A 25,453-nucleotide genomic window follows, 5' to 3' on the forward strand; every position below is an offset into this window, starting at 1 on the left:
TGTGACTGAGGGGGTTCCCAGGACACAGGACTTTCAGTTTTAAAACTAGGAAAGTCCCAGCAAACCTCATGCAACCTCCCACATTCTGCAAGGATCCCTTCTTACATGACAAACAAAGCTGTTATTGTTCCCATTTTACAGATGAGGTTGGTGTCAGCCAAACATCTTTTAGAATACTCTCAGTGATCTCAGTGATGGGAAGCCAGCTAGTGGGTCTGTTAGAGGCTTCCTCCTCAAACAGAAGTATTTCCCCATCATTTATATTCATTGGTTCTTTCTTACATGAAAATCACAAAGCGCTTACATTTTTTAAGTCTAGAAAACCAACTTGTCTGAGAGGTCAAAATTCAAATAACCCTAGCCCCTCACTCTTCAGCTCAATATACATAATCATTTCAAATCAATTCAGCATTCAAGGCCTGTGTAAGGCTCTGGAGGGTATCTGATAAAAGAAGAAGGGTCAATGAACAAATCTATAAAGAATACTTGATAAATGTGTCTAAACATGGTAGCCCAAGATAAGAGCCCCTGTTGGAATAAAATTATAATATGAGATGCATATGAGAAATAGAAGTGCAGATAATTAAATCTAGGCTGTAGCAAGTTATTTCCTACAGTGTGTCCAATCAGTCAAACTTGACAAGTTAATTCAAATTGGTTTGATTATATGGACATCTTCAGCTCAAAGGCTGAATGACAAACTCTGATCAAAGAGAAAAAATTATACTGTAAAAATAGTATTATAAAGATAATTTTGAGGGGGAGGAAAAACTCAAGGGAAGCCACAGTTTCAATTATAAACCATATTCACTAACTGTCATTATTAACAAGGAGATAAATCCCATTACAGTTAAATGTGCATAAGGTGCTAAATTTAGCAGCCATGCAATAGCATTGCAACTCAGAATAAAAGGAAAACTTCGAATAATTTTTGCAAGACAAAGTAAAGAAGAGAGGTTAGAAGATGGAGCAGGCAAGTGCATTACTTCAGACTAGCCTGAAATGTGCTTTAAGATAAAAAAAATCTGATTTTTCTTTTTTCCTCTTTTTTAGATTAGGTTTTCACACAGGCCAAATACACCAGATGATTGTGAAATTTTCACTTTAATTTGCATGCCTAAGTATAGTTCCACATTAGAAATGAGAACAAGATGAAATGTAACTGATAAAGTGTAAGGGAATACCTCTTGGTTAAAGAATGGAATTAATTATCAGAAATTAAAGAATAAATGGTCTGTGTCAATAAAAACAAATTTAAGCTTATATCATGACTATCAGATTTTTCTTAATTCTACCAATAATTCTATAACATCAGTTTAACCCAATTTCTGGATTTTTTTCAATGCAACAGATTGTTTAACTGAGGAGTCTAAATTTGTCAGGTGCTTTGGAGGTAGGTCTGTGTGCATGAACTTGCAATTTGAAGCCAAAACCACAAAATAACATGACATGACATAGCCAGTAAATAGCATATTATTTTTGTATTTCTCCTGGAATTATTTTATATGATGGTTATTACTGGTTCTGGGTATTTTTGAAATCCTGTAATTTTTAGCAAAGAAATGTCTAGATGTGACTCTGGTTCCTGAAACTCTAGCCAGTCATGGACCAAAAACATGCAGTTTTAAAATAAAATAATAAAGTTGGGATAGCTGATGCTGTTTTACATTTACAGAAAATTTCAGACAATGAATTTTTATTTTGATTAGAAGTGCTGTATTAAAAAAAACCCTCTTGGGTTTGAGTATCAAGAATAAAAAGAAAAGTATACTATTATCATTTCTACACTATTTAAAGTGCACCTGAAAAACCAGCCCATCTTACAGTATCTTTCCAAGAGTAAAGATATTGAGTAGCTTAGTCAAGAATAGAGTAATAAGTTTTTTTTAATTGATTTATTTTATTTTTATTTAGTTTTGGCTGCGTTGGGTCTTTGTTGCTGTGCAGGCTTTTTCTAGTTGCGGTGAGCAGGGGCTACTCTTCGTTGCAGTACACGGACTTCTCATTGAGGTGGCTTCTCTTGTTGCGGAGCACAGGCTCTAGGCACGCGGGCTCAGTAGTTGTGGCTCGTGGGCTCTAGAGCGCAGGCTCAGTAGTTGTGGCGCATGCACTTAGTTGCTCTGCGGCATGTGGGATCTTCGACCAGGACCAGGGCTCGAACTGTGTCCCCTGCATTGGCAGGTGGATTGTTAACCACTGCGCCACCAGGGAAGTCCCACCTTGAAGTATTGATGCCTAATTGAATGTGAGGAGGAAAGGAGGTGAGGGAGTGGGAGGAATCCGGGTGGCATGATCCTCAGATTCCTGAATTAGGGAGCCGGAAGGGTGATGCCCATTCCCTGATGGAACTCTAGAAGGAAGAGCAGATGGGGGTGAGGAAGTAATGAGTTCACTTTTGGATACGATGACCTTGGGGTGACTGTGCACCAGCCCACTGAGAGATGGTCAGGTGGTGGTGGGACATATCTGGGATGTCACTATTTCATGAATGGTCCCACTCAACAGCCACCCTTCACTCTTTATCTTTACCCTGCCTATACTATCAGTCACGAAGGCCTGTCAGTTCTACTTCCTTAATATGTAATTTCCACTTACATAAGTCTTGGTCATTTGGATTAGTGTGTGCAATGCCAAATAACTGTGAACACCTTAGCATTTCTACAAGGCCCTTCAAGATCAGACACTCTTCAGCTTTATCCCTCTCAACACTACTCCATGTGGAGCCTGCACTCCAGCCATACTGAAGCAGCTGAGGCTCTCACGAGATCTTGTTCTCACTCAATTCTGCATCCGAGCACAAAGACATGTCTCCAACCCCAACCCCCCCTCTGGCAGCACATCAGGCAGAGGCAATGATGAGTAAGATAGGGCTGACCCTACAGGATCTCCTAGTAGATAATCAAAAAACTGTAGCTCAGCTGAGTCAGATTTATGTCCCTTCTTTGAGGTTCACCGACAGCAAAAAGTCAGGCCCCAGTCTATTCATTTAAATTAAGTAGGCAAACCTATTGCAGAGAATCTGGTGGGTTACTTAATCATCACATAAAATAGACGTTTCATGTACTCATGTTGTTTTATTCTACTGAGAATCCAGGCATCATTGTTAGATAAAAAATTGTTTGGTAGTATGCTGCAATAAATATCTATAAAAAAGTATGTGTGTGTCAATTTCTCTTATCCTTGTCTGTATCACCGCTCTAGTAGATAAAATATATGGAGAAACCAGTAGCTGACAGTGAGATTGGAATTAGTGAAAATGTAACAGTAGTTCTATTATGTATGCCATAATACATAAAATACATGTAAAAAGTTAAAGGAGCTTGTTTTATGATGCAGGAAATGACAAGTAAGCAAAACAATATTTATAATAAAATATTCTCTTGAATGCTCAGAATTCTAACAATGTCTTGGCTGTAGATTGGGTTACCTGCCATTGCTTTATTACTATCCAATACATAGAAAGTGAAATTATTTATGGACAGAAACAGACTTTAAATTTTCATTTGGTAAAGGCAACGTTTCATTCAGTACAGACAAAAAACGTTTATAATTTACTTCTTGTTTAAAGTAGCCAGTTTAGAGTAAGCCAAAATTATCCCGGAGAATTGTTTATATTAAAAACAGGCTGAGAGTTGTTTGATCTGTCATCACCCCCCAGATTGGATGATAAACATTCTTCTTGTCAAGTTGTCTTTGGAAACCCCCTGTGCGGCTTCAAGGAAGACAAAACAAAGGTAAAAATAGTGTGCAACCCAAATCTTGCTTAACAGAATGATTTATCTTCAGGCCTACTAACCAGTGACAGGAGCACATCTAATTTTTTTCTAGTTGCTCCGCGTTTATTCATCCCTCTGAACCTAAATTCTGAGAGAAAGGAGTAGAGCGTTGGGTTTAAGACCTCGTACGCCGGCATCCATCATACTGCAAATGAATTTTGGCTCGAGCTGAAGGTAAAGTGCTCAGTCACTTTGTGCCTCAGTTTCCCTTATCTATATAATGGAGATTGTTGAAGGAATTAGGTGAGATTATACAGACCTTGGAACAGTGCCTGACATACAGGAAACCTCAACATATGTCAAGAGTTTCCCTCAGCGCGCCACTTGGCTTGTCTTTCTAAGTATTAGCATAATATAAATGGCATCAGAACGTGAGGGGCAAGGGCCACGTGATCCTTCCTCGAAGGCCACTTGTAGGGGCCTTCAGAGAGTTAGCATTAAGGCTGGGAAAAAAAGGCAAGCGCGCCCGCGACTCGCGCGCGATTTCCCGCCGCGCCCGCGTCCCGGGCGGCGGGCGAGCTCCGGGGGCGCCGGGGCCGCGGCGGCGGCGACGGCGGCGGCGGCGGCGGCGGCGGCGCGAGCGGCGCCTCCGGGCCGGTGAATCATCCCTGCAGACACCGAGAGCCGCGGCAGCAGAGAGCAGCGCCGGAAAAATGGCTGAAGCGGGCACGGGCTTTCTGGAGCAGCTCAAGTCCTGCATAGTTTGGTCTTGGACTTATCTCTGGACCGTATGGTTCTTCATCGTCCTCTTCCTGGTCTACATCCTGCGGGTGCCCTTGAAAATCAACGACAATTTGAGCACAGGTAAGGCCCGGGCAGCCGGGCCCGCTGCGCTCGCCCCTCCCCCGCCCCAGAAAGTTAGTGCAACTCGCCCGGGGCCGCGGCCAGCGGGGGCGGCCGGGCGCGCGCTCGAGGACGCGCCGGGTCCCGCGCACCGGATGCCCGCGGCCACCCGCCAAGGACGCGGCGCCTCGGCTGGCGGGGTAGATGGGGTTGTGCGAAGGCGCCTGGCGGCCTTCGCGGCTCCGCGGCCCGGCGACCCCGCGGAGGAGGAGCCGCGCCGGCAGGCGGGCCTGACCGGCGGCTGCCGCTCCTGCGCCCGACGTGCTCGTCGGGCGGCGACAGAGGAGACGGAGGTCGGGAGGGAGGGAGTCCTCGCGTAAGCCCACTTGGCTGTCTGCGCGTGAACCCCGAGGGCTCCTCAGATTTGTACCGTGTCCTTCCTCACACGCTGTCGGCTGCGGGTGCAGAGCGTCCGAAGTGTAGTCGGACGAGGCGTGCCTCCAGATCCCGGCGCGACTCGGCCGGTCGCGGGCGCCCCCGTGAGGGTACTGCTCAGGGGTGCCCAGCGGCGAAGCCCCCAGAAGGAGTCGACCCCGCACCTGGGGCCGGGACTGCCCGCCTGTGAGCCCCCTGAGTTGCGGGCGAAGAGGCGTCTCTTTTAGATGGGGAGAGGGTTTCTCGAAAGTACTATCAGGGCTATGGATGACGTGTCAGGTTACCAGACGGAATGTCAAAGGGACAAAAGGAGAGATAGGAAATCTGGAATTTATGATGGTTTTAAATGGTCTTAGCCCTTCTCTCTCCCTTCTCCCCGTCTGCATAAGGCGTTGATAACTAGTCATGTTCAGAATCTTAGAAAAAGCTCCACATGCTAAGAAGTGAGCCCCGCCGTGTGTCCTCTCCACGGTCGTAAGTGCAGAAGGTAATTAAACAGGATCTTAAACTTGCAGTCAGACAACTGAATCATTAGAAAGCAACCACAGAGAAAACTCACACCAACAGTGACACTCCGGAGACAAATCAAAAACGCAAAGTATATTTTGCAGGAAGGGTTACAGTTCTTGAAGTCTGGAAATAGTTGTGCGACTCGTTAGAAAGGTCTTTTCTTTTTTAAAATTTCACAGTAATTTGGGAAATCCTTACATTCTTGAATGAATGCGTATGTATTCTACCTAATGTGTGATTTACATAGTCCGGGAGTCAGGGGTCTGGAAATGCATTTTCCTCTGTGTTGTTAACTGCACTAAAACAATTTTTAGAATGTTTGAGATAATGTAGTCATTTTGTTAGGTACTTGTGCTTTTATTTATTTTTTTAATTTATTTATTTTTGGCTGCATTGGGTCTTTGTTGCTGCGCGTGGGCTTTCTCTAGTTGCGGTGAGCGGGGGCAACTCTTTGTGGTGTGCGGGCTTCTCACTGCGGTAGCTTCTCTTGTTGCAGAGCACGGGCTCTAGGTGTGCGGGCATCAGTAGTTGTGGCACGCGGGTTCAGTAGTTGTGGTGCGCGGGCTCTAGATCGTAGGCTCAGTAGTTGTGGCGCACAGGGTTAGTTGCTCTGCGGCATGTGGGATCTTCCTGGAGCAGGGCTTGAACCCATGTACCCTGCATTGGCAGGCGGATTCTTAACCACTACGCCACCAGGGGAGCCCCTACTTGTGCTCTTAAGTACTAAGCCTCATATACCTTGATTTCTTTAACTTGAACTCATGTTCATATTCACATTTGTTTCATAGTATCCCTTGGGAAGGTACTCCTGGGGTGCAGATAGGACTCTGCACCCTAGAATCATCTTGCCATTTTTATAGGAGCTGCTCAGCCCTTGGATGCAGTCATCCTAGTGATGATGGCTTTCTGGCTTTTCCATCTGTTAGAGTGGTTGCTTATCAGAGTATTCTTCCTTGCTTTTGGTTTCCTTGCCTTTGGCAAATATATCTCTAAGATACCTTCACCTCACGACATGTGGGGTCTTAGTTCCATGTGGGATCTTAGTTCCCCAATCAGGGATGGAAACCGGGTGCCCTGCATTGGAAGGCAGGGTCTTAACCACTGGACCACTGGGAAAGTCCCCAAAGTTTTGTTATCTTTAGAAGTTGCTTGAATATATGAGGCCATGGAGTCTTATATTTATTGGTAAGTGGGTTTAATTTTTTTCTCCCAAAAAATTCATTGTAAGGTTTAAAAATTGTGAACGTTTCTCATTTAATACACATTTAAAATTTTTATTTCAGAACACACATTTGTAATACTACATTTTCTTAAAGTAGGTTAAATAATCATCTACGTGTGTATATGTGTGCATGTGCCCATACGTGCCACATACCAATGCTTCATACAGAACAGGCAAGAAGCAAAATACCTACTGGTAATATGTGTAATTTTAAAAAATATATATTTATTTATTTGGCCTCCCCGGGTCTTAGTTGCGGGTCTTGGGATCTTCTTTGCCACATGCGGGATCTTTAGTTGTGGCATGCGGAATCTTTAGTTGGGGCATGAGGGAATCTTTTAGTTGCAGCCTTCGGGATCTAGTCCCTGACCAGGGATCGAACCCGGGCCCCCTGCATTGGGAGTGCGAAGTCTTGACCACTGCACCACCAGGGAAGTCCCAATATGTGTAATTTTTAAGGAAGAAAATTGTTAGGTCCTCTCCCAGCAACTTTAAATCTAGTATTTCTCACAAACACCTTTGTTAATTTGCATTAGGGTCATTTCTCATTTGGGCTTCTAAGAGATAGAGGAAATATGAAGACGAGGTATGAGATTCAGGCCGTCTGGGCTGAATCTCATCTGACACACGATAGAGGGAACCTGAGACTATTTATCCCAGTGATGCTGGACTTCTGTTTTCAGTGTGGTTTTACCTATATTTTAGTCATAAAAGAAGGTAAAGGAGAAGCACACAGAGAGTACATCTCTCTCTGCCACTTCTGTGAGAAGGTAAGGGGAGAAGGGGACATTGGACCCTCCTATGGTGGAACTTGTCCTTTCAGGGAGATCTAAATGGGTTCTAATGGAACTAATTTTGCTGTTCCTAAGTGCTATGGTGCTTGCCTCTTCCTGTGATGATGAAAGCACATGTCCCTGGAGAGGCTGTTGAATCTAGAGCTGCTTTTAGGAAGCTGTGGGTGGCCCAGGCCTCCTTCCTTAGGGAAGCTGACACTATTGACTGATTTGCAGATATTGAAAAATTCTTGCATTCCTGGGATAAATTCTACCTGATCATGGTGTATGATCCTTTTTATGTATTGTTGGATTTGGTTTGCTAGTATTTTGTTGAGGATTTTTTGCGTCTATGTTCATCAGTGATATTGGCCTGTAATTTCCTTTTTTTGTGTTATCTTTGTATGGTTTTCTTATTTTTTTTTTAATTTTTGAACTTAATTCTATTTATTTTTTTATACAGCAGGTTCTTATTAGTCATCAATTTTATACACATCAGTGTATACATGTCAGTCCCAATCTCCCAATTCATCACACCACCACCACCACCACCCCCTGCTGCTTTCCCCCCTTGGTGTCCATACGTTTGTCCTCTACATCTGTGTCTCAATTTCTGCCCTGCAAAACGGTTCATCTGTACCATTTTTCTAGGTTCCACATATATGCGTTAATATACGGTATTTGTTTTTCTCTTTCTGACTTACTTCACTCTGTATGACAGTCTCTAGATGCATCCACGTCTCTACAAATGACCCAGTTTTGTTCCTTTTTATGGCTGAGTAATATTCCATTGTATATATGTACCACATCTTCTTTATCCATTTGTCTGTTGATGGGCATTTAGGTTGCTTCCATGTCCTGGCTATTGTAAATAGTGCTGCAATGAACATTGGGGTGCATGTGTCTTTTTGAATTATGCTTTTCTTTGGGTATATGCCCAGTAGTGGGATTGCTGAGTCATGTGGTAGTTCTATTTTTCGTTTTTTTAAGGAACCTCCATACTGTTCTCCATAGTGGTTGTATCAATTTACATTCCCACCAACAGTGCAAGAGGGTTCCTTTTTCTCCACTCCCTCTCCAGCATTTGTTGTTTGTAGATTTTCTGATGATGGCCATTCTGACAGGTGTGAGGTGATACCTCATTGTAGTTTTGATTTGCATTTCTCTAATAATTAGTGATGTTGAGCAGCTTTTCATGTGCTTCTTGGCCATCTGTATGTCTTCTTTGGAGAAATGTCTATTTAGGTCTTCTGCCCATTTTTGGATGGGGTTGTTTGTTTTTTTTAATATTGAGCTGCATTTCTTTTTAGTATTGAGCTGCAAATTTATATATTTTGGAGGTTACTCCTTTGTCCATTGATTCGTTTGCAACTATTTTCTCCCATTGTGAGGGCTGTCTTTTTGTCTTCTTTATGGTTTCCTTTGCTGTGCAAAAGCTTTGAAGTTTCATTAGGTTCCATTTGTTTATTTTTGTTTTTATATCCATTACTCTAGGAGGTGGATCAAAAAAGATCTTGCTGTGATTTATGTCAAATGTGTTCCTCCTATGTGTTCCTCTAAGAGTTTTATAGAGCCCAGTCTTACATTTAGGTCTGTAATCCATTTTGAGTTTATTTTTGTGTATGGTGTTGGGGAGTGTTCTAATTTCATTCTTTTACATGTAGCTGTCCAGTTTTCCCAGCACCACTTATTGAAGAGACTGTCTTTTCTCCATTATATATCCTTGCCTCCTTTGTCATAGATTAGTTGACCATAGGTGCGTGGGTTTATCTCTGGGCTTTCTATCTTGTTCCATTGATCTATATTTCTGTTTTTGTGCCAGTACCATATTATCTTGATTACTGTAGCTTTGTAGTATAGTCTGAAGTGAGGGAGTCTGATTCCTCCAGCTCCGTTTTTTTCCCTCAAGACTGCTTTGGCTATTTGGGATCTTTTGTGTCTCCATACAAATTTTAAGATTTTTTGTTCTAGTTCTGTAAAAAATGCCATTGGTAATTTGATAGGGATTGCATTGAATATGTAGATTGCTTTGGGTAGTATAATCATTTTCACAATATTGATTCTTCCAATCGAAGAATATGGTATATCTCTTCATCTGTTCATATCATCTTTAATTTCCTTCATCAGTGTCTTATAGTTTTCTGCATACAAGTCTTTTGTCTCCCTAGATAGGTTTATTCCTAGGTATTTTATCCTTTTTGTTGCAATGGTAAATGGGAGTGTTTCCTTAATTTCTCTTTCAGATTTTTCATCATTAGTGTATAGGAATGCAAGAGATTTCTGTGCATTAATTTTGTATCCTGCTGCTTTATGAAATTCATTGATTAGCTCTAGCAGTTTTCTTGTGGCATCTTTAGGATTCTCTATGTATAGTATCATGTCATCTGCAAACAGTGACAGTTTTACTTCATATTTTCCAATTTGGATTCCTTTTATTTCTTTTTCTTCTCTGTTTGCCATGGCTAGGACGTCCAAAACTATGTTGAATAATAGTGGTGAGAGTGGACATCCTTGTCTTATTCCTGATCTTAGAAGAAATGCTTTTAGTTTTTTACCATTGAGAATGATGTTTGCTGTGGGTTTGTCATATATGGCCTTTATTATGTTGAAGTATGTTCCCTCTTTGCCCACTTTCTGGAGAGATTTATCATAAATGAATGTCGAATTTTGTCAAAACCTTTTTCTGCATCTATTAAGATGATCATATGGTTTTATTCTTCAATTTGTTAATATGGTTTATCACATTGATTGATTTGCATATATTGAAGAATCCTTGCATCCCTGAGATAAATCCCACTTGATCATGGTGTATGATCCTTTTAATGTGTTGGTGGATTCAGTTTTCTAGTATTTTGTTGAGGATTTTTGCATCTATATTCATCAGTGATATTGGTCTGTAATTTTCTTTTTGTGTAGTGTCCTTGTCTGGTTTTGGTATCAGGGTGATACCTCATAGAATGAGTTTGGGAGTGTTCCTTCCTCTGCAATTTTTTGGAAGAGTTTGAGAAGGATGGGTGTTAGCTCTTCTCTAAATGTTTGATAGAATTCACCTGTGAAGCCAGGTGGTCCTGGACTTTTCTTTGTTGGAAGATTTTTAATCACAGTTTCAATTTCATTATTTGTGATTGGTCTTTCATATTTTCTATTTCTTCCTGGTTCAGTCTTGGAAGGTTATACCTTTCTAAGAATTTGTCCATTTCTTCCAGGTTGTCCATTTTATTGGCATAGAGTTGCCTGTAGTAGTCTCTCAGGATGCTTTGTATTTCTGTGGTGTCTGTTGTAACTTCTCCTTTTTCATTTCTAATTTTATTGATTTGAGTCCTCTCCCTCTTTTCCTTGATGAGTCTGCCTAATGGTTTATCAATTTTGTTTATCTTCTCAAAGAACCAGCTTTTAGTTTTATTGATCTTTGCTATTGTTTTCTTTGTTTCTATTTCATTTATTTCTGCTCTGATCTTTATGATTTCTTTCCTTCTGCTAACTTTGGGTTTTGTTTGTTCTTCTTTCTCTAGTTCCTTTAGGTGTAAGGTTAGATTGTTTATTTGAGATTTTTCTTGTTTCTTGAGGTAGGCTTGTATAGCTATAAACTCCCCTCTTAGAACTGCTTTTGCCGCATCTCATAGCTTTTGGACCATCATGTTTTCATTGTCATTTGTCAGTAGGTATTTTTTGATTTCCTCTTTGATTTCTTCAGTGATCTCTTGGTTATTTAGTAAAGTGTTGTTTAGCCTCCCTGTGTTTGTGTTTTTTACATTTTTTTCCCTGTAGTTGATTTCTAATCTCCTAGCTTTGTGGTCAGAAAAGATGCTTGATATGATTTCAATTTTCTTAAATTTACTGAGGCTTGATTTGTGACCCAAGATGTGATCTATCCTGGAGAATGTTCCATGTGCACTTGAGAAGAAAGTGTGTTCTGTTGTTTTTGGATGGAATGTCCTATAAATATCAATTAAATATATCTGGTCTATTGTGTCATTTAACGCTTGTGTTTCCTGATTAATTTTCTGTTTGGATGATCTGTCCATTGGTGTAAGTGAGTTGTTAAAGTCCCGCACTATTATTGTGTTACTGTTGATTTCCACTTTTATAGCTGTTAGCAGTTGCCTTATGTATTGAGGTGCTCCTATTTTAGGTGCATATATATTTATAATTGTTATATCTTCTACTTGGATTGATCCCTTGATCATTATGTAGTGTCCTTCCTTGTCTTTTGTAAAGTTCTTTATTTTAATGTCTATTTTATCTGATATGAGTATTGCTACTCCAGCTTTCTTTTGAGTTCCATTTGCATGGAATATCTTTTTCCATCCCCTCACTTTCAGTCTGTCTGTGTCCCTAGGTCTGAAGTGGGTCTCTTGTAGGCAGCGTATATATGGATCTTGTTTTTGTTTCCATTCAGCATGCCTGTGTCTTTTGCTTGGAGCATTTAATCCATTCACGTTTAATTATCGATATGTATGTTCCTATGACCATTTTCTTAATTGTTTTGGGTTTGTTTTTGTAGGTCCTCTTCTTCTCTTGTGTTTCCCACTTAGAGAAGTTCCTTTAGCATTTGTTGTAGAGCTGGTTTGGTAGTGCTGATTTCTCTTAGCTTTCGCTTGTCTGTAAAGCTTTTGATTTCTCCATCGAATCTGAATGAGATCCTTGCTGGGTAGAGTAATCTTGGTTGTAGGTTGTAGGTTCTTCCCTTTCATCACTTTAGTATATCATGCAACTCCCTTCTGGCTTGTAAAGGTTCTGCTGAGAAATCAGCTGTTAACCTTATGAGGGTTCCCCTGTATATTATTTGTCACTCTTCCCTTGCTGCTTCCAATAATTTTTCTTTGTCTTTAATTTTTGCCAGTTTGATTACTATGTGTCTCGGCATGTTTCTCCTTAGGTTTATCCTGTATGGGACTCTCTGCACTTCCTGGACGTGTGTGGCTATTTCCTTTCCCATTTTAGGGAAGTTTTTGACTATAATCTCTTCAAATATTTTCTCTGGTCATTTCTCTCTCTCTTCTCCTTCTGGGACCCTTATAATGCGAATATTGTTGCATTTACTGTTTTCCCAGAGGTCTCTTAGGCTGTCTTCATTTATTTTCATTCTTTTTTCTTTATTCTGTTCTGGCAGCAGTGAATTCCACCATTCTGTCTTCCGGTCACTTATCCGTTCTTCTGCCTCATTTATTTTGCTATTGATTCCTTCTAGTGTATTTTTCATTTCAGTTATTGTATTGTCCATCTCTGTTTGTTTGTTCTTTAATTCTTCTAGATCTTTGTTAAACATTTTTGCATCTTCTTGATCTTTGTCTCCATTCTTTTTCTGAGGTCTTGGATCATCTTCACTATCATTCTGAATTCTTTTTCTGGAAGGTTGCCTATCTCTACTTCATTTAGTTGTTTTTCTGGAGTGTTATCTTGTTCCTTCATCTGGTACATAGCCCTCTGCCTTTTCATCTTGTTTGTCTTTCTGTGAATGTGGTTTTTTTCCCACAGGCTGCAGGATTGTAATTCTTGCTTCTGTTGTCTGTCCTCTAGTGGATGAGGCTATCTAAGAGGCTTGTGTAAGTTTCGTGATGGGAGGGACTGGTGGTGGGTAGAGCTGGCTGTTGCTCTGGTGAGCAGAGCTCAGTAAAACTTTAATCCGCTTGTCTGCTAATGGGTGGGGCTGGGTCCCCTCCCTACTGGTTGTTTGGCCTGAGACGACCCAACACTGGAGCCTACCCAGGCTCTTTTGTGGGGCTAGTGACCGGCTTTGGGAGGGCTCACACCAAGGAGTACTTCCCAGAACTTCTGCTACCAGTGTCCTTGTCCTCACGGTGAGACCGAGCCACCCTCCGCCTCTGCAGGAGACCCTCCGACACTGGTAGGTAGGTCTGGTTCAGTCTCTGTGGGGTCACTGCTCCTTCCCCTGGGTCCCGATGTGCACACTACTTTGTGTGTGCCCTCCGAGAGTGGAGTCTCTTTTTCCCCCAGTCCTGTCTAAGTCCTGCAATCAAATCCCGCTAGCCTTCAAAGTCTGATTCTCTAGGAATTCCTCCTCCTGTTGCCAGACCCCAAGATTCGTAAGCCTGACATGGGGCTCAGAACCTTCACTCCAGTGTGTGGACTTCTGTGGTATAAGTGTTCTCCAGTTTGTGAGTCACCCACCCAGCAGTTATGGGATTTGATTTTACTGTGATTGCGCCCCTCCTACCATCTCATTGTGGCTTCTCCTTTACTTTGGATGTGGGGTATCTTTTTTGGTGAGTTCCAGTGTCTTCCTGTCAATGATTGTTCAGCAGTTAGTTGTGATTCCAGTGTTCTCGCAAGAGGGAGTGAGAGCATGTCCTTCTACTCCGCCATCTTGAACCAATCTCCTTTGTATGGTTTTGGTGTCAGGGTGATGTTGGCCTCAAAGAATGAGTTTGGAAGTGTTCCTTGCTCTGCAGGTTTTTGGAATAGTTTGAGGAGGATAGGTGTTAACTCTTCTCTAAATGTTTGGTAGAATTCACCTGTGAAACCATCTTCTGTTTTTTTGGGAGTTTTTAAATTTAAATCTTATAATGAAAAATGAATTTAGGAGAGACAAAGGAGGAAGCAAACATATTAGGAATAGCACACAGTGGTTAGTTTGATAATTGATTTTTGATGTTCTGCCCTTGAGTTGGATAGAAGAATGTTAAAATAGTTCTATGATTTACTGAAAATATAATGAACTTTTAACAAGATTTTTAAAAACCCCAAATTATATTGTTACTTGTCAGTTTTCAAGTGAATTAATTATCCTAAGACAGTGCTTTTCCGAAAGGGCAGAAAATTAATTGTAGACAGGAGCAGTCATGCGGGATATTATTCAAGAAAAACAGTAGCATAGATTAATCTTGTTTTTTGTTTTTTTTTTTTCATTTTTGTGGTACACGGGCCTCTCACTGTTGTAGCCTCTCCCATTGCGGAGCACAGGCTCCGGACGCGCAGGCTCAGCGGCCATGGCTCACGGGCCCAGCCGCTCCGCGGCATGTGGGATATTCTCGGACCGAGGCACGAACCCACGTCCCCTACATCGGCAGGTGGACTCTCAACCACTGCGCCACCAGGGAAGCCCTATTTCTCTATTTTTAACATAAATATACAAACTATATTTTGTAGAATCCTTTTAGATTTACAGAAGATTACTAAAATACTACAGAGCGTTCCCATATACCTAACATCCAGTTTCCCCTATTACTAATATCTTACATTATTATGGTACATTTGTTTCAATTAAGGAACCAATATTGACACATCATTTTTAAAAAATTATTTTATTGAAGTATAGTTGATTTACAATGTTGTGTTAGTTTCTGGTTTACAGCAAATGATTCAGATATATATATATGAATATATATATGTAATAGTTAGCATTTGCTAATCCCAAACTCCCAGTCCATCCCTCCTGCACCTCCCCTTCCCCATGGCAATCACAAGTCTGTTCTCTATGGCTGTGAGTCTGTTTCTGTTTCATAGATAAATTCATTTGTGACACATCATTTTTAATTGAAGTCTATACATCATTCAGATTTCCTTAGTTTTTACCAAATGTCCTTTTACTATGTTCCAGGATTCCATCCAGTATACCACACTACATTGTTGTCATGTCTCCTTAGACTTCTTTTGGCTGTGACAGGGTTTCATATTTTTCTGGTTTTTGATGACCTTGATAGTTTTGAGGAGTATTGGTTAGGTGTTTTGTAGACTCTTCCTGAACTGGGATATGTCAGGAGTTTTTCTCATGATTTTTCTGGGATTATGGATTTGGGGAGGGAGGACCACAGAGGTAAAACGCCATTTTCATTACATATCATGGGTGCATACCATCAATTTGATTTGTCACTGTTGATGTTGACCTTGATCACCTGACTGAGGTGATTTAGTGTTTGTCAAGTTCTACACTGTAAAGCTACTCCCTCTCCCCTTCAAATACTGTACTATTAAAATGGAAGTCACTTTGCACAGCCCATGCTTCTGGAGTAAAGTTTTGCTTCCCTTTGTAAAAATAAACAGAGACCACCCAAAAGGAATAAGTAAAGGCTGTTTATTCAGAGCTTGCTATAGCAAGGAAGAACTTCACCAAGAGAATTGTTCACCATTTTGGAAACTCAGGACTCCAATAGCAATACCATTTGTAGTATCTGAGTCGCTAATATGACATACTTGTATCGGCCTGCATTGGTAGTTGTTGCATTCATGGTGATGCTATGTAAGGGTACAAGTGTCTGTCTACTTCATTAAATGTTTACCAAAGTCATGAAAACATTTGCATTCTGAATACAATTGTATTATTTTAAACAGGGCCAGAGTGAGGCATGTGAGGTGCCTGGGTGCAGAATTTAAGGAGCTACTCTCTCTCAGTCCTGCAGGTGCAGCTTCAGCATTTGCATGACTTTGCCTTAAATTTTATACCCTAGGTGCCTTGCTCGCCTTATCCCTTATCCTGCCCTTGATTACAAATTGTGTTCTGTTTACTTCTTCTTTATATTAGAGTTAGGATATTATATTGATTATTTTTGAAATTTATGTGTGAGAGTAGGTAGATTATTAAGTTTGTTATAGGATAGAAAGAGGGTGTTTAAAATTAGTTTTTATAAAAGGTGTTAGATCTGATTGGACTGAGAACCACTGCTGTAGGGCATATATTTGGAAGTGTCCCTTCCTTAGCCATATCAGCATCTTCAGTTTTATTGGATATTTCCAGATTAATTTACATATGATTGTATTAGTCAGAGATTGCTGCAGTAATGCTACATAAAACAAAACAAAACAAAACAAAAAAACACTTTAAAACTTAGTGGCTTAAAACAACAAGTGTTCGGGGCTTCCCTGGTGGCGCAGTGGTTGAGAATCCGCCTGCCGATGCAGGGGACGGGGGTTCGTGCCCCGGTCCGGGAAGATCCCACATGCCGCGGAGCGGCTGGGCCCGTGAGCCATGGCCGCTGAGCCTGCACGTCCGGAGCCTGTGCTCAGCAATGGGAGAGGTCACAACAGTGAGAGGCCTGCGTACAGCAAAGAAAAAAACAAAACCAAAAACAAACCAAAAAAACAATAAGTGTTTATTTTTCCCTGTTGTAACTCAAATGTGCTTGGCTGGATTCCTGACTCCAGACATCGGGCTCCAGGCTCCAGGCTACAGATTAGGTTAAGGTCGGATTCAGGTCTGCTCCGTGTCTCTCATTCTGTTGAACAAATAGCTACCCAATCTTCTCATGCAACATGGCAAGAGCAAAAAGAAGGCAAGTGGAAATATGTAAAACCTCATGTGGGTCATATCTAGAACTGGCCTACTGTCTCCTTCTCTGTCACTTCTGCCTACTTTCCATTGGTGAGAGCAAGTCATAAGCCCAACATCTGTGGGGTAGGGAAGTATACTCTGCTTATTCTGCAGAGCCATCTGGAAAAGTTGTGGATCATAATTCCAATACAAGGAGGGTATGAAGAATTATGACCCATGATTCAGTTTACTACAATGGTTGTACCATTATATACTCTACCAGTCATGTATGCAAGCTTCTATTTCTCAGCATCTTCAAGATCTTGATGTTACCAGACTTCAACATTTTTGCTAGTTTGATGCGTGCCAAATGACATATTGTTATTTTAATTTGCATTTCCAATTGTATATGTCTATTCAAAATATTTACTACATACTTGTTTTTAAAGCTTAGTTTTTCTTCCACTATAAAGTCAGTTAATAAGAATAATAAAATCTTTTTGTGATGAAAACAAAAATTTGGAATATGAGATTATGATGGTTGTAATTAGTTACAAACTCTGGCAACCAATTTCTATTCTTTTGCTTACATGATGTCAGATATTCTGAAGAATATTAAAAATGTCTATACTCTTTTTTTAATAAATTTATTTATTTTTAAAATTTATTTTTGGCTGTGTTGGGTCTTTGTTGCTGCATGCGGGCTTTCTCTAGTTGCGGTGAGCGGGGGCTACTCTTCATTGCCATGCGTGGGCTTCTCATTGCAGTGGCTTCTCTTGTTTTGGAGCATGGGCTCTAGGCGTGCAGGCTTCAATAGTTGTGGCTCGCAGGTTCTAGAGTGCAGGCTCCGTAGTTGTGGCGCACGGGCTTAGTTGTCCCGCGGCACATGTGATCTTCCCGGACCAGGGCTTGAACCCGTGTCCCCTGCACTGGCAGGCGGATTCTTAACCACTGCACCACCAGGGAAGCCCTATACTCTGTTTCTGAAAGACCCTTTTAGTTCTGACATTATGATTCTGTGGACATGGTGCATTTACAGTTTTCTTTCTACTTAGTAATCTAATTCTGTTGAATCCATTTAGTAAGTCAGGTATACGCTATGTATTCCAAACTACTCTTTTGAAAATGTGACTGGTTATTACAGAATATGCTGCTGTTGTGAGTTTCAGTAAACGGATTTCTGGGGTGTTTCTCTGGGAAGAGTGCTTCCTCTTTACTGGCACTGCTCCATCTGGAGGCAGCGCTTACCGGTGGACTCCATCCAGGTGAGAGAGGCGTGGGGAGGAAGAAAGGCACCCACAGAGTTTCTGCCTTGTATTGAGTGGGCCAAAAAGTTCCTTTGACTTTTCAGTAAAAAAAAAAAGACACATTTTTCAGTTTCACCAGGAAGTTTATTGGACAATGTATTCACCGTTTTGTTCCACTACCTTCTGCCATTTTTCAGGCAACTTCGTAATTCCATCTTCCCAAAACTATTTATCTTTTTGAGCAAAGAACTGGTCCAGGTGCCTTTTACAGTCTTTCAGGGAATTGAAATTTTCTCCATTAAGAGAATATTGTAAAGACCGAAATAAATGGATATCTGAAGGTGCAATGTCTGGTGAATGTAGTGGATGAATCAGAACTTCCCAGCCAAGCTGTAACAGTTTTTGCCTGGTCAGCAAAGAAACAGGCAGCCTTGTGTTATCCTGATGGAAGAGTATACGTTTTCTGTTGACTAATTCTGGACGCTTTTCGTCAAGTGCTGCTTTCAGTTGGTCTAATTGAGAGCAGTATTTGTTGGCATTAATCATTTGGTTTTCCGGAAGGAGCTCTGTATAATAGAGGACTCCTTTCCAATCCCACCATATACACAACATCACCTTCTTTGGATGAAGACTGGCCTTTGGTGTGGTTGATGGTGGTTCATTTCGCTTGCCCCATGGTCTCTTCCATTCCACATTATTGTACAGTATCCACTTTTTATCGCCTGTCACAATTTGTTTTAAAAACAGAACATTTTCATTATGTTTCAGTAGAGAATTGCATGTGGAAATACGGTCAAGGAGGTTTTTTCCACTTAACTTATGTGGAACCCGAGCATCAAAGCAATTAACATAACCAAGCTGGTGCAAATGATTTTCAGCACTTGATCTGGATATTTTGAGTATCTCCCGCGTGGTATAATGTTGATTGTTCTCAATTAATGTCTCGATTTGATCGCTGTCAACTTCAACTGGTCTACCCGTCTGTGGAGCATTGTCCAGTGGTAATCTCCAACATGAAACTTCACAAACCACTTTTGACATGTTTGATCAGTCACAGCACCTTCTCCAAACACTGCACAAAACTATTTATGTGTTTCAGTTGAGTTTTTACCTTTCTTGAAATAATAAAGCATACTATGCTGAAAATGTTGCTTTTTTTCTTCCATCTTCAATATTAAAATGGCTACACAAAAATTCACCAATTTTGATGTCTTTTTTTAAAATGCACACTGATATGACAGCTGTCACTTACAATGTAACAAAATTGTTTCGAATGAAGTTAAAGACAACTAAGCGCTTCTAGAGCCATCTTACGGAAAAAAACAAACGAAACTTTTGGCCAACACAATACATATAATCCCATTTATGCTGGATCAGACAGGTTAGTCCTAGAATGGTGGTGTTTTTAGAGAAGCACAGGCCATTACTGACAACAATAACAAAAATGAGTGGAAAGAAATTTCATTCTGTACTGTTATTTCTTAATGGAGATACAATTCATAACCCCAGTGCATTTCTAGTGTCTGCTTTGTCTGCTGTTCCTCATATATCACCCTGCCCTTTGTTCTTTCTCCTGTTCCCAGTCAGCCAGGACTTTTACTCTCCTTACTCTCTTCAGCCTCAGTGTTTTATTGCAGAGAGTGACTCTTCTATAGCCCTTTTCTCTCTTTCTACTGTCTCAGGTCCTCTCTTGTCTCTTAGGTCTAGTGCTTCTCTGCCCATTTTTTTATTCTGCATCACAGAAAGCCTGGGGACGGTGGACTAGGAGAGTCTCTTGGATTTTGAGGCTGGTGGAGTGAAGGTCTGGGTAGAGTATTGATTTGGATTTTCTTTGGCAGGCTGTGGACAGAGTGAGGACGTCTATGCATAGGCCACCATTAATGCCTTTTGTGCTGTCACACAAGGAAGGGAAGGCTGGTTTGGGGCTCTAGGGGTGTGCCCAGTTCTTCCTTTTGCCCCAGCAGCCCCATGGCCAGGAGCCATCCTTTAGAAAAAATATGGAAAGGAGGCAGGGCCTTCAAAGAGACAGCCATTGAGGCACTCCTGGTTTCTGTGGGACTGCTAAGGCTTGGTATTGCCAAGGCAGGTCTGTTCTACAATAGTATGTGGAATATGTTTCTTTTACAGGTGGGAGAAAAGCTGCCTCTTCATCAGGGATTGGTATATCCTTTCCTGCTGGAATAGCACTTTTTCTTTTTTGCTGCACTGCACAGCACGTGGGCTCTTGGTTCCCCGACCAGGAACTGAACCTGCGCCCCCTGCAGTGGAAGCACGGAGTCCTAACCACTGGACCGCCAGGGAGGTCCCCAGAATAGCACATTCTTACGTGACTTGATACTCAGATGTTCAGGTCTTTTCTGTGTGATTCTTTCACTTTTAAGTGTGATTTTTAGAACTCCCACGGCTTAGTTTTGGTGAATCCCTCCCCCGCATCCCCCACCCCTTAAATACCTTTGCACAGTTGTCCTCACTGCAGCTACATCAGGGCCATCGTGCCTGCTTGGCTTGGTCCTAGAGCGGTGATTTTAATCTGGAGTGTAGCTGACTGGGGCACCAAATCCTGAATGGTAATGAGGTTTTAATCTTGAGGCTGCGGTTTCAGTAGATGGGCTGGCGATGTCAGGATTCTCTTTGACAGGCTAGTGGTCGGTGACTTGCTATATTCTTCAGCATCCACACATTTTATTCTGTTAGGTAAGCAGGGAAAGGTTAGTTTTTGGTGCCAAGAGCTTAGTTGAGTCATTCCTTCGCCCCTTCTGGCCATCCTCACATCTTTTGGTAAGACAGGTACACTTACTGGCTGTTGGCAGTCTTCAAGGAGAGAAACAGTAGGTCGGGGAGGCTGGGTCAGTATACATGGAACAGCATGTCTCTTGCCAGGGAAGGGAAAGGCTGCTTCCTGATCTGTAGGTGTGAGGTCTTCTGATGCCTTCGGACCTGCTTTTCCTTGGAGGCCCAGCTATCACAGGGGTTAGTGAGGATGAATCCCAGTTCCTATGTCTTAGAATCCAGCATCTTGGAAGGCAACAGAGGAGACCAAAAATAGAATGGACCAATTACCTCTCAGAAAAGGCTAGACTAGATCCTAGACTAGAACATTGTGTAAGGACTTTGAGTGGGGGAAATTAAATGCTTTGATGTATATTATGAATATAACTATTGCTGGCAGAGATAAGGGCACTATGTTAATGAAGGTCCCAGCAGGAAACATATCATACACTCAGATTGTTAACTGAGAAGAATTTAATAAACAAAGATGTGGGCAGGAAAATAAAAAAGGATATTTTATTGATAATAAAGGGTAGTGTACTACTTTGGAGCTAGCAGCAGCAGGGAGCCATTACCATCTGCAGGCGTGAAGGGACAAGGGGAAGCAGCAGTTACTGGAACCTGGAGAGATAGCCCTGCAGAAGGCTGTGGCCTTCTGAAGAGAGCCAGGGCCAACTTGTGACTCTGAGATGAAGCTGTATGTTGGGAGCCGGGGAAGAATGTCCTTCCCCCATTCCCCGCCCACACTCTGAATCCCTTGTTGGGGTCTCCCATTGGATGAACCAACCAGAGCCAGAGGGTAGAGTGAGGAAGGTGGGAAGTAAGCTGGAGGGGCAAATGGGAAATGCCTAGCCTAGCATAAGGCACTTTTCTCTGCCTCCTTGAACCATTTTTTTAAAGGAGTTTCTTTTTCCTAACAAGAGGCATTTCTCAAGGTTCTGTTTTTCAATAATCTTCTTTTCTCATGCTGTACCCTTCAGTAATCTCATGTAGATGAAACTCAAGTCTATTTCTTTTCTGCCCCCATCTCAGCTTCCAGGTTTGCATTTTCAGTGGCCTATTGGATATTTTCTTTGAGATACAGATCACTAGCTCTTTTCTTTCTCTTCCTCCCAGCAGAGCTCAGTTTCTCTGAAGGATCGCACCACTTGCAAGGCTCGTAATAATCTTCATCTATTATTTCCTTTACATGTATTTAGTTGACAGATCCTGTCAAATTTTAGTGCTTCATGAATCACCCTTCAATTCCTACTTCTATCTTTATTTCAGCCTTTATAATCTTATTACAGTAATCTCCCAAATGATCTTCCTGCCTCTGATCTCTCCTAATCTATCCTCCATACTGGGATTTTGCTTTCAGATCCTTTAATGTCTTCCTGTTGCCTAGTAAATAAAATGGAGACATCTAAATCGAATATTCTAGGCCTTCTTCCATTAGCCCCGGTGAACCTTTCTAGCTTGATACTCAGAACTAACCTTCATATTTTGCGCTCCACTCAAAATATACTTTACTTCATGTATTGTCATCATTTCCATTATGCTCATTTCTTAATCACTTTAAAAATTACTCACTTTTTTTTTTATCATGGAGACCGGATGACACCTATAGTTTACTGATTCCAAATGGTTCCTCAAACCCCCAATTCTAAGTGCCCCACATAACCTATATATCCCATTGGCTCCCTGACCTCCTTGTCCTGTGTTTCCTGAGGACCTTGACCTTTCCTTCCAGAGTCTTACTCCTACTTATGGTACATCCAGGCCTGTCAGCCCCTGAACTCTGGGGGCCCTCAGTCTTCTCCCCAACAGTGTATGTTCCTCTGGAAGTCGAGCCCTTTTATTTGATGCTGGTCACAAGGAACAACTGACAGTCAATGTGGAGGCCCCTCTAGCACTTTTTTTTTTTTTTTCATTTTAACATCTTTATTGGAGTATAATTGCTTTACAATGGTATGTTAGTTTCAGCTTCACAACAAAATGAATCAGTTATACATATACATATGTTCCCATATCTCTTCCTGCTTGTGTCTCCCTCCCTCCCACCCTCCCTATCCCACCCCTCCAGGCGGTCACAAAGCACCGAGCTGATCTCCCTGCGCTATGCGGCTGCTTCCCACTAGCTATCTACCTTATGTTTGGTAGTGTATATATGTCCATGCCTCTCTCTCGCTTTGTCACAGTTTACCCTTCCCCCTCCCCATAGCCTCAAGTCCATTCTCTAGTAAGTCTGTGTCTTTATTCCTGTTTCACCCCTAGGTTTTTCATGACATTTTTTTTTTCTTAAATTCCATATATATGTGTTAGCATGCGGTATTTGTCTCTCTCTTTCTGACTTACTTCACTCTGTATGACAGACTCTAGGTCTATCCACCTCATTACAAATAGCTCAATTTCGTTTCTTTTTATGGCTGAGTAATATTCCATTGTATATATGTGCCACATCTTCTTTATCCATTCATCCGATGATGGACACTTAGGTTGTTTCCACCTCTGGGCTATTGTAAATAGAGCTGCAATGAACATTTTGGTAGATGACTCTTTTTGAATTATGGTTTTCTCAGGGTATATGCCCAGTAGTGGGATTGCTGGGTCATATGGTAGTTCTATTTGTAGTTTTTTAAGGAACCTCCATACTGTTCTCCACAGTGGTTGTATCAATTTACATTCCCACCAACAGTGCAAGAGGGTTCCCTTTTCTCCACACCCTCTCCAGCATTTATTGTTTGTAGATTTTTTGATGATGGCCATTCTGACTGGTGTGAGATGATATCTCATTGTAGTTTTGATTTGCATTTCTCTAATGATTAGTGATGTTGAGCATTCTTTCATGTGTTTGTTGGCAATCTGTATATCTTCTCTGGAGAAACGTCTATTTAGGTCTTCTGCCCATTTTTGGATTGGGTTGTTTGTTTTTTTGTTATTGAGCTGCATGAGCTGCTTGTAAATTTTGGAGATTAATCCTTTGTCAGTTGCTTCATTTGCAAAATTTTCTCCCATTCTGAGGGTTGTCTTTTGGTCTTCTTTATGGTTTCCTTTGCTGCGCAAAAGCTTTTAAGTTTCATTAGGTCCCATTTGTTTACTTTTGTTTTTATTTCCATTACTCTAGGAGGTGGGTCAAAAAGGACCTTCCCTCTAGCACTTCTGATTCACTTTTTGTTGACTAAAATTTTTATTTTAAAATAATCTTAAATTTACAGAGAAGTCGAAAGTCAGTACAGGTTTTTTTTTCTTCCAGAACCACTAGAGAGGACGTTGCTGATGTGATTTCCTACACTTTCCTTAGTATTTCCTACAAACAAGGGTGTTCTCCTACATAACCACAGTAAACTCATCAAAATAAATTGATTCTACTAATTAATCAGTTTAATTCATCAGAAATTCGGACAGTACTACCATCTAGTTCTCAGGCACTACTCAAGTCTCACCAGTGGTTCCAATAATGTGCTTCATAGCAAAAGGATCATTTGCAATCATGCATTAGATTTGGTTGCTGTGTCTCTTTAGACCTCTTTAATCTGGAACAGTTCCTCAGTTTTTCCTTGACTTTCGTGACCTGGATATTTTTGATGAATACATGCCAGTTATTTGGTAGAACACCCTTCAATTTGGGTTTGCCCCATGGTTCTTCATGATTAAGTGCAGGTTATGTATGTACCTTGGCCAGAATATCACAGTAGCAATGCTGTGTTTTTCTCATTGCATCCTATCAGGTAGCTCATGATTTTTATTTGTCCCATTAGTGACGATGCTCATTTTGATCCTTTGAATCCTTGCGTCTGCAAGGATTTGCTGCTGTAAAGTTATTTTTACTCCTTTTGTAGTTAGTATGTATTTTGTGGAGAAGAGCTTTGGAATTACATAAATTCTTCATCAGACTTTCAGTGTATTCATTTATTTCTTTGTATCAGTGTGGACTCCTGGTTTCCTGTTTCATTCAGTGAGCTATAATTTGTTACTATCACTATTATTATTTTGATACTCAAACTGTCCCAGATTTGGCCCTTCAAGCGGGCTTCTGTATCCTTTTGACATGTCCCTGTCATTCTTTGAGAACTTGATTACTTTCTAAGATGTTCCAGTCTCAGCTTGTGCTTTACCTGCTCCAGCCTTAGAATCAGCAGTTTCTCTAAGACTCCCTTTTTCCTTTTAGTGGAGACAAATATTTAGAAGTCAAGATCTGGGCACAAGGTGTGCTTATTGCTTGTTGGCGTTTTGCTTCTCCCAGCCCTCTCAGACGACAGAGCAAGGGAATATATGTATAGATAGATAGATAGATAGATAGATGGATACAGATAGAGATAGGCACATTTAAATGTATATTTCTTTATATCTATTTATTCCCTATCTAGCTCTCTTGAAATCATGAATTCACATTGATACCTCAGATTCCATTCTAATCCCTCCAGAGTTCATTCCAGTTTTCTTTCCATATCTGTTTCTTCACTGACGGTGAGAAACCTGGGTCCCACTATCCTTAATATACTTTCTGTTTGCTCAATATATCTGTATGTACCAGTATCTCTTAACATTCCTTCTCACCTTACTCTGACTCTGACATACTTGGGTTATGAAACCACATGCTGAGCAGACCTCAAAGGCCCTGCTCATCCTGTTTGGATTCTAACACCCAATACCTCTACGTTCCTCCCCACTCCCCCCAGGGGGATGGCTTCCTCTCACCATTCAGCTCTGACATCACATTTGGGGCCACTCCCTTTTCTTATGCCCTC

The 25,453-nt window shown here is 41.3% G+C and overlaps 1 protein-coding gene across 4 annotated transcripts in view; it reads left to right on the top strand.

The window, feature by feature from the left end:
• Window positions 1–4,225: 4,225 nt before the first annotated feature.
• The window catches only part of ST7 (suppression of tumorigenicity 7), a 254,521-nt gene continuing 233,293 nt past the window's right edge, over window positions 4,226–25,453 (top strand). For all 4 annotated transcript variants that reach the window (XM_060019955.1, XM_060019957.1, XM_060019954.1 and 1 more), the window contains exon 1: window positions 4,226–4,580. In XM_060019955.1, the coding sequence (XP_059875938.1) occupies window positions 4,430–4,580 (151 nt within the window). In that variant the 5' untranslated portion in view covers window positions 4,226–4,429. The remainder of the gene's footprint in view (window positions 4,581–25,453) is intronic.

Source organism: Delphinus delphis, chromosome 9 (assembly GCF_949987515.2).
Source record: "Delphinus delphis chromosome 9, mDelDel1.2, whole genome shotgun sequence".
NCBI lineage: Eukaryota > Metazoa > Chordata > Mammalia > Artiodactyla > Delphinidae > Delphinus > Delphinus delphis.